This window comes from Vanessa atalanta, chromosome 27, assembly GCF_905147765.1.
Source record: "Vanessa atalanta chromosome 27, ilVanAtal1.2, whole genome shotgun sequence".
Taxonomy (NCBI): Eukaryota; Metazoa; Arthropoda; class Insecta; order Lepidoptera; family Nymphalidae; genus Vanessa; species Vanessa atalanta.
Window position 1 is genome coordinate 4,232,521 of NC_061897.1, and position 10,125 is coordinate 4,242,645.

Sequence of the window (10,125 nt, forward strand, 5' to 3'; positions counted from 1 at the left end):
GACATTGAAAAATAAACCTTATCGGTTTGCATTAAAGTCGTATTCATTTCCTACATAAACATGTTAACTGCATATTCGAAGCTCGATCCAGAATGAACTTAATGTAGCAGACATTAAAGTCGATTTTTCATTGACTTAATTTACATTAACCGGTTAACCAACCAAGCATTACGGTTATACTATTTAGAACTTTATTCTTATAGAAATAGAGCACATTTACAAGTGAAGGTTATAGGATTGGGTTTCATGATATAAGCGCTGTTGAAAGTGATTTTATAAGTTCCTCAAAGAGACGCGATTTGTAAATATGATACTAATAATTATGTTTTGGTAAAATTTCAAGGTTTATCCGTTGTTAAATATACTATATATATTTTAAACTGTACCATAATACTATATTATATAACATAAAATATATTTTAACCTCGATTTAACGTTTTATTTTACTAATGTTACCCTAGGAGAACCCACTTGACATTGAATCGCCTGAATATACGTCTTTTTTATTTAATCAATTTTAACGACGATCGAGGCTTTTTAATGACGGTTGAAGTTTATAGAGGTCGATGTTCTGTAGCGACATCTAGCGATGAGTTTCAACAATAGAGCCGAGATGGCCCGATGGTTAGAGTGCGTGCAACTTAACCGATGATTGCAGATTCAAATTTACAAGCACCACTGAATGTTCGTATGCTTTATTTGTGTTTATAATTCATCTCGTGCTCGGGCTGTTAAGTAAAACATCGTATCTAATTTTAATGAAATTTTGCCACATGTGTATCCAACAACAGCGTCGGAGCAGCGTGTTGTAATAGACTCCAAAAAACTTTCCTCAAGGTTAAATGAGGACAAAAGCTGTAACTTTACTTTACTACCGGAGATTACCCCCTATATACAAACCAACAAATTTTACCTCTATATTTAGATTATTGTTGCCACAGAGCAGATTGTTTCTGCTCTGTGGCTGTAGCCGACAATATTACCAAGTGTATTACGAAGTTATCATACTATGTTGTTGATTATCTAGATTTCTAATCCGGCATGTCAACGCACTGTTTCTGATGCTATAAAATTGTAACATTCATAGCGATTGTCAGTAGCGTTAGCACGATACAAATTATACAAGTATCGTTCCTGTATTTATAATTTAAAATATAATTATGTGCTGTTTAATCAAAGGTATTGTAGCATATTAATTACTTTCAAAAAATTTAAAACGAACTCTGTGTTATAAAGTTCAAATTATTGTTCTGTGAACGAGCGTTCCACATGGATCAATTTTAAGTCCTTTTTTATTTTTGATATTTATAAGTGACCTACATGTTACAAAGTCACATTGACTTTAAATATGTCCGTGATTTGTACTACATTATTCATTAAATAAAACTATCAAACCTTAATTTACTAAATCTGTTTTACGAACAATAATTTCAAATCTAAACTAAAATGTCAGGATTATAAGACTTCTTTTTTTAATCTAAGTCTTTTTTAGTTTCGAAATAGCGTATAACAATTGTGAAAAGAGATAGTTTTATAAATAAAAAATGAGTCAAAGTAAATGTTTAAAAACATGAATGTTATTATTAGCATAGTAATCTTCAATAATTTTTTTTTTATACAGGCTGGTTTTTTATTGTCTACAAATTTAAAGATACCATCAGAATTAATTAACGTTTAATACAAGATAATTATCTTTTTACTCACTTATATAAATTAATTGTAAGTTGTAATTAATTTATAAATTCATATTTATATATACGTTTATAAATACTTATCTATGAACGTTCTTGCATAATTAAAGCAAACAAAATTATATAACAATAAGTAAAGTTTGTCTGTTTGTTTTGTTTACAGTAAAAACTACCAATAATCTTCCATATTACTCTAGTTTATGACAGATAGCTTCATGACAAATATATACATAGCCATAGTAATATATAGCCTATTCCAATGGAAGTTAGAAAAAATGTAAAAAAAAACCTTAGATTTACGTATTTCATGCGATTTGCACTACTAAGAGTTTATGATTAATTTATATTTATTTATAATACCACACTTTTACACTTAACTACTTATCTCCACTTTCATTTTACTTCCAAAATTTAGATAACAGTTTCGTCGCCTATCAAAATGCAAGTCGCAAATCCATGTGAATATCTTAGATTAATCAAACTCTCGACCAATGATATCGCGTCAATTTGCTGTCAAATTTCGTTTATTTGGCTTTTTCTCCTTTTATCATTGGAATAGAGTATAGGCTGGGGATATCATTCCGAAAGATTTTGGCAACTACAGGCAATCTCATGAGAGACCAACAAATTTTACAGAACTGTAGTAGATAAGTATGTGCGCAACAGCATAGATGTACTCTTGTAATGCAATAGGACGGCAAATCCCACGTGACCGGAAAAAGTTTAAGGACCAATGGCTTTACATGCTTTCCAAGACTTGGGAGATTACAAACGTCCATCTTGCTGTTATACTGAGTATTTTTCCGAAGAAAAATCCAGAAACTTTTATTTAGCCTAGATAAATGATGTAATGCACTTAGGTGATAGGGTTCTGTGCAGGCCCTTCATGGGTGAGTACTATCCACATATATTCTTACATCAAACAGCAATATTTAGTATTGTTGTGTTTCGGTTTAAAGGGTCATTAACCCTTATATTAAAAAGGCCATATTACTTTCCAGGATAGCCGCCACATTCAAGATGTAAGGGATAGATTACATTAGTGTCAAGCAATGATTATATTTGATGATAATCACTTATTGGTAAGTGACCCATTTATCTGCAAACCCACCAACCCTCTGAAGAAGCATGTTGGAATAAACTCCAACTCTTCTTAACACGAGTGGACCTCTTTAGTAAGACTATATTATTGATTAAAACAAATAAAACGTTTTAAATAATTTATTTTTCTAATAAAACAAAAAACAACATAAATAAACAGAGATCAAATCAGCCAATAAAACAAAATAATGGCAAATAAAATAAGACATGAATTTTCTTGAGATATCTAATTAGTGAAAGCATTATGGTCTGTCCGTACACATTAGTCACTCACAGTTCAAGTCACTAGTAAAAAAATATTTATACTTTTACGTAATGGTAATTTTGCGTCTTGCACTCCCTCGGTTTCTTCCAGAAAGGACTGTAATATCCACTTAAAGTAGCTAACTTTAATCACTAATAACATGACGCGAGAAGACCCTTTTAGAATAGTCTCTTCAAAGTGACTACTAGTTTATTAACCATTTTACAACACTGTGTCTTTGCAATGAAAAACAAATATCAAATTAAGCCACAGCACCACTTTTTAAGCCCAGTTTTCTTGTTGCTTGCTTAATTATATTTTATCGAAATTTTGGTACAACATCATCCATCGTCTCGATAGAACAAACATGTGTCAATATAACTTCAATTGGTTTTGGGGTACAGACAGATAGACTCCACCTAACACACTAACCTTTACATTCAAGTGACAGATATGTGAATAGACCCTTAATGAGTTGTTAATATTAATTTATATTTAATGACTCCATTAGAAATGCATTTTAATATTCAGTTTTTATTGTTCGTTATTACTAATATAATGTATTTATATGTATATTTCCTTCATCGTAAACAAGTTGACATTATGACGTCATAAGTAGTTGTAACGTGTTTTATAATAGTCACGTGACTTTTGTACATTTAAATTTTATTTCAATTTCATTTACGATAAAATATTTAAATTAAAAATAAATATGTATTCCATTCAAATACACAATTAATTATCTTTATATAAGTATGTGTGAATCATAGTATATGACGTCACATGTAATGATCGCCATATTGTATTTCCTATTATGGTCGTTTGTCGGTATTATTTCATTTCTTATATTTATCGTATCGATAATTCTTAACATTCATATCAACATACTTCAACATATCACAAAATAATATTTTTACAAATCTAGCACTCTTGTGTTGCCATTGGTTCCGTACACTAAGAATTTAGGCAAGATTACGCACATACAAAAAAAGTCTAAAATGTTTGTTTTTTGTTGTTGTTCATCGTTACATCTTTATCTTCCAATAATATAAAGGACTTGATTTATTTTAAAACCATATAAATGCTAATATTTAATTACAATAGACAGACAAACAATCATTGAACGGTACGGAACGTCAACTGTCAAATTCGTTGGCAAAATTACTTGTTCTAAATATCAAAAGTCTATAAAATTTGTAGTTGGACTGATGACTTCCTTAATCCAACTTGCAGTGATCTTCACATTATGGTATATACCGGGCTGGTGGTCAACACCGCAGCCGAAACCAGCTGAAGTTATTCCCACTAAGTAATACCTCCCGCTGTCCATGACTATGAGAGGACCTCCAGAGTCGCCTGGTGAATTATAAAACTTATTAGAGTTAGAGTTGTGAGTAATCCAAACGCTGTTGTTTTATATGTTGGAGAGCTGTCCTTGGTGACAGTGCTATGTGCACGTCCGTCTGGGTAGGTACCAGTCACTCATCATAATATATATTCTACCGCCAGACAACAATAATAAATATCGTTATGTTTGAGTACGCCAATGTAACATGCACAAAAGATTTTAGTTCTCAAAGTAGGTAGCAAATTGACGATGTAAGAGATGGTTCATATTTCTTACATCGCCAATGTCTATGGTTGGTGGTAGCCACTCACCAGCAGGTGACCCATTCCTTATCTTTAAATAAAATCAATAAATATTGGATAACATCACATACATTACTCTGATCCCTATGTAAGTAGCTAAAGCACTTGTGTTATGGAAAATCAGAAGTAACGACGGTACCACAAACACCCAGATCCAAGACAATATAGAAAACTAATAAACTTTTTTCTACATCGACTCGGCCGGAAATCGAACCCGGGACCTCGGAGTAGCGTACCCATGAAAACCGGTGTACTCACTACTCGACCACGATGAATATGAAATAGTGGTAAATGTTTACCCAAACAAGCATCCTGGTGTCCATCGGAGTGTCCAGCGCAAATCATCTCAGAGTGGATTTCGACTAAGATTTGCTTGCTTTGGTGCCAATTTATACATTGTTCAGTACCTGGAATAATAAAGTTTTAAAATACTCGAATAACTTGGTAATCATGGCTTATTCCAATTTTAATTCGCGTCAACCACAACTTAGATCGGACAAGGAACTGCTTCTTAATATTTAGCAAAGTAAAATGAGACTCGGTTTGTGTTCAACTGTTTCAATTTGGTTTAATTCATACAAATGTGGAAAATCTTCGTCCGCCATATGTTGGTGTTCTCTCCATGTTTTCCTTCAACGCAGAACACGGGCAAAATTATAAAAACAAATATTCAGCACGTGAAAATTCAGTGGAGCTTTCAGGGGCTCGAACCCGCAATCATCATTTGAGGATCATATTTGCTAGTGATTAGGCCATCTCGGGCTCACAGACATAAGTACAAAAGACATATTTTTTATCTTAAATAGGTCTTTGATAGGTATATTACAATTTACTATTTTCTCCAGATTTTTTTCAAGAAAACCTTTATTCGTATCCAAAGTTGCAATGAACGTCATAAATCTATATTAATAAATAAGAAAATTTTTATTCCTTCTTGACTAAAAAAAACACTAAGGCACTATTGATAAAACTATTACAGTTTTAGTGTACAATATAAGTAGCTGTACTTCGCAGTTTCGCCTGCTTTCAATTTAGACAAGCGACGTTCCAAGCGTTAATTTTATATATTTTAGTAGTATAACTTAATTATTCACTCCCGCCTTCATGGTTTACTGTCTGACCTAAAGGTTAACAGTCAGAGAATGCCTCCTGGCATTAAGTTCGCCTTTTGTTCCATTTACTTTGCAGTGGTCAATAAAGTATTTAAATAAATAAAGATATAATACTTACTCAAAATAGGAACGGTTGCAGATCTCAATAAGTTGGTGCCAGTATGACCATTACTAGCATCAGTTTTCCCCCATCCAGCTATAACTCCTGACTTCCCTCGTAAATCTAGATCCATGTCTGGCAAACATATTGGCAAGATATGGCTCGTGTAGGTGATGGGTCTTGATAGCTTGAGGAGGGCAATATCATATCTATCTGGTTGAGTCATGCGGAATTGGAATAGTGGGTGCAAAATCTTCTGAGCAACCCTGCAGAATAAAACTGTCTTTTAATCTCTCACACTTAATTCTGGATGAATTGTCGGAATCTAAAAGCAATCCTACGAAAATAATTGTTATTTGAGCGAGCATAACTACAGTCACAAGGACCATAACATCTTAGTTCCCCAATCTAGTGGAACATTGGTGAAGTCAGTATTGGTTAATTTTTTAACATTACCTCTGTCAAATATTCTTCCTAAGGCAGGGTAATGTAGCGTTATAGCCTCATTGTTATTAGATGGAAAAATAGCATTTAGGAGTAAGTGACTTCACAGGAATCTTACGAATAATAATTCCAATCCAATGAAAGAGTCAAATTTCAGAGATGCAATGAATACATACCCAAGTTTTTTAGCAGTGTGAGCGCCAGCGGTCGTGTCCAGAGCTCCGAGCCACACTGCGATATCAAAAGGACGAGCACGAGAGACACAATGAGCAGCTGTCGCGACAAACCATCGGGATACTGAAATAAATGATCACGAAAAATGTCCATTAATTTTGAGCCATTAAAATAAAAACTAAGTCTCAAGTTAAAACTATTTATCAACTCATAATTTAAACAGCAATTTATTTAATTAATGTGTACGTCACCACTTACTCAATACGCCACCGCACTGGAATTCTGATATCCTGACATGAGCTTGCCAGGGAAACTCCGCAAACCTAGCTTCTCTGCCCCCTATAATTCTTTTCTGTAATATTCTTGTCGATGGAAGTCCGCAGTCCACCTGAAAAAGTTATCGTGTTTTGTAAAGGTATTCATCATCATCATTCATTTGCACATGACAATTAATGCCATTCATTAAAGCTTCAACCTAGGCAACACTGAATTTTCTGGATGTGACGGATGAAAATCTACCATAACATACCATATATATCTATATGTATGTACCAATCTACATTGGAACAGCCTTGTGCAATATACTTCATACGTTATCCACAAATATTCTTATTTGTAATTTGTAACTAATATATTATTTTTTATAATACCTGACTGATATCATCATCAACTCTTCGCCGGAAGACATTGGTGGGCACCACATTCCGTTGTGGTACCTGACGCAACTTTGGCGGGACAACTTTATATTCATACCTCCAATCTGCGGATGGTATCCTGAAATTGGTAGAGAAATTGGATTATAGCCTAATTAAATTGGAAGAAAGAAGAAAAGAGGAATTTAAACAGTAACGTGTCTTACTTCATTGCTTAATATTGATAGAAATATCGTAAAAGAGAAAAGGATTTTTCTCTTTGAATTATTTTATATTATTTTTTTTTTTCCTAACTAACTTTTAAACTTAAACACTTTGAATAATCTGAGATTTTTTGTAGATGTTGCCAGTCGCAAATAGTTGTATATTAAGCTACAAACACACGTACATACATTGATAGTTTAATATTCGCAATTATTTTTATGCACCAACGATATGAGTTCTTATATAACTGCGTATACTTCCTGTTAGTAAGATATAATTCTACTTAAAGGTAAACCTAATTATAAGTACTTGTCAAAGCATACATACGTATTATCAAAGTCATTCCTCAAAGGTTCCGCTGCTACACAGCAAGAGAACAGCCAGCCGCTACCACACCCCTTCGCCCTGATTCCACCTCGAAGCCAGCAAGTGAGTGACAAGGTGCAAGGTCTTACTTCCGTGCCGATGTTGCACGAGCTGGGGTAACCAAGGAAGGTAGCCAAAACGCGACTCGTAAGACCTGGAAAATACATCACAAACTATTTTTTTTTTTTTGTAAAAATAAATATTTTGACCAAGTTTTAGAAGGTAAACCTCTTTTGCTCCGGTTTGAAGGGTGACGCCGGTGTAATTACAGGTACAAGATACATAACATTTATATTCTTAAGGTTGATGGCGGTTATGCGTCGTAAAGGATAGTAAATATTTACAGTACCAAAGCTTATAGACTGTGACACTTAGAATCAGCTCATTCCTAAACCTAATTATAAAAAATCTAACCGATTTCGATTTAGCGTCTGTAAAAATCACAGAGACTCATTGAGAACTAATACGACGTTATTGAGTTTTACTGTCCATAATTATTCAGAAGTAACTCGATGTTTTGCTTTCAATAGGTAGTTCCGTGACTACACTCTCTCCGATCTTCTCAATTAGTTCTCTTGTTAGATTACAATCGTAAATGAGTCGAGATGGCCCAGTGGCTAGAACGCGTGCATCTTAAGCGATGATTGACGAAATCATGGCACCACTGAAATTTCATGTGCTTAATTTGTGTTTATAATTCATCTCGTGCTCGGCGGTGAAGGAAAACATCGTGAGGAAACCTGCATGTGTCTAATTTCAACGAAATTCTGCCACATGTGTATTCCGCCAATACGCATTGGAGCAGCGTGGTGGAATATGCTCCAAACCTTCTCCTCAAAGGGAGAGGAGGCCTTTATCCCAGCAGTGGGACATTTATGGGCTGCTTATGCTTATATGCTATTACAAGAGTAAGCAAAGAGGGATTATAACTGTGTCAGCGTACACAGTTGAGCTCTAAGGTATCTCCTGTGGAAAATTTAGTTGTGAAACCTGGCGGGAAAACTTCTCCAGGTAAAGCGGAGAATCTCCTGCTCAGTTGGCTATTCTACATCAAAAATTGTCGAAATCGGCCAGGAAGACATTAGTTAACAAAAAGAACGTTTAATACATAATAAATTTTAAACACAGATAAAACAAAACACTATAATCATTAAACACAGCTTTTTTGAGCTTTTCTGAGTCGCTGTAACTCCCAAATTTGTATTATATATTTCGAACCGTATAAAGTTAATCCTTTACATTGTTCAATTAAAAAAAAGAAATTGAAAAAAATAAACCGAATACTCATGAACATAATATTAAGAACAATAATCTTACTTTCTCCATGAGTCACCCCAATCACGTTCAAAATCATAAACGATATTAACATCCTTCCAGTCACCCGCCATCTTGTTTTAGGCCGCCATTTTGTGATATAAAAAACATTTTTTCTTTTCTTTAACACTTTATCTGTATGGGAGTTTCTATTGCTAGTTCTATCATTTCCATAGTTTAGAAAATATATCTGTGTCTCATCGTGGTTCACCGTCGACATACTGAAGGTTCTTTATGGTGTTCGGACATAGCGTGAATTGTAACTGGCCGGTCGGAATGAAATGGTTTCTGAAAAAAAAAACTACTTAATCGGTGCTAGGACTAATCAGACATTCTACCGTAAAGCAACAATACTTAGTATTATATCGTTCCGGTTTGATGGGTAAGAAACTCAGTGTAACTACAGGTACGAGTGACATCTTAGTTCTCACGGGTATTGGTGCAAAGCAATGGTTAATATTTGCAATGGCAACGTCTATGAGCGGTGGTGACCACTTACCATCAGGTAGCCCAATTGCCAGACTATTATAATAACAAAAAAATGGAAAGAAAATTATATTTATCTATAATAAGTTACTTTAAGCATTCATTATAACAATAGAGATCTACGTTTTGAAAACACGGTAAAAATATTTTTGTTTTCACGTTGACTTTTATAAATAATGTTTAAATAACATTATATATTCGAGATTTGTAAATTTATAAGAATGAAATTCCTTAAAAATCACAGTGAATTTATATTTTATTTTAATAATTACTTTGCTCACTTATGGTACTGTTGGCAGATAAATTAAGTAGGTATTTTGTTGTTGTTTTTCTACCTAAAGTATGTCTATCTTAGTGGCAACGTCACCGTGTCTCTCTGTACTCAAACCAAATCAAAATGTTCTGTATAAGTTAGGATTTACAAACACTTTTGAATTTTCATTAAATATATTAAAATATATTTAATATTTCCAACGGTTAGGAATGTTAATTACTTAATTCAAATCATAAGTAACTAATATTCATGAATTAAATTACATAATAATAAGTTTCATTGATGTATAACAACGAATAATAATTATCCATA

At 33.5% G+C, this 10,125-nt stretch overlaps 1 protein-coding gene across 1 annotated transcript; it reads right to left on the reverse strand.

Annotated features, from left to right (window-relative positions):
* Positions 1–4,171: 4,171 nt before the first annotated feature.
* On the reverse strand, positions 4,172–9,273 carry LOC125074127 (serine proteinase stubble). The gene is made up of 8 exons (XM_047685355.1): positions 9,057–9,273; positions 7,701–7,893; positions 7,167–7,290; positions 6,775–6,904; positions 6,519–6,639; positions 5,917–6,164; positions 4,986–5,093; positions 4,172–4,392 (listed from the first exon to the last, which is right to left on the reverse strand). The coding sequence occupies exons 1-8, from the start codon at positions 9,271–9,273 to the stop codon at positions 4,214–4,216; spliced, it is 1,320 nt and encodes a 439-aa protein (XP_047541311.1). The 3' UTR covers positions 4,172–4,213.
* Between the last annotated feature and the right edge of the window lie 852 nt (positions 9,274–10,125).

Excerpts from the sequence above, each read along its gene's own strand:
- LOC125074127 (XM_047685355.1), bottom strand. The coding sequence starts at position 9,273 with ATGTCGACGGTGAACCACGATGAGACACAGATATATTTTCTAAACTAT. Across the intron at positions 6,640-6,774 it reads CCAGTGCGGTGGCGTATTGA|TATCCCGATGGTTTGTCGCG; the intron begins GTAAGTGGTGAC and ends CATTTATTTCAG. Across the intron at positions 6,165-6,518 it reads CACACTGCTAAAAAACTTGG|GGTTGCTCAGAAGATTTTGC; the intron begins GTATGTATTCAT and ends TTTATTCTGCAG.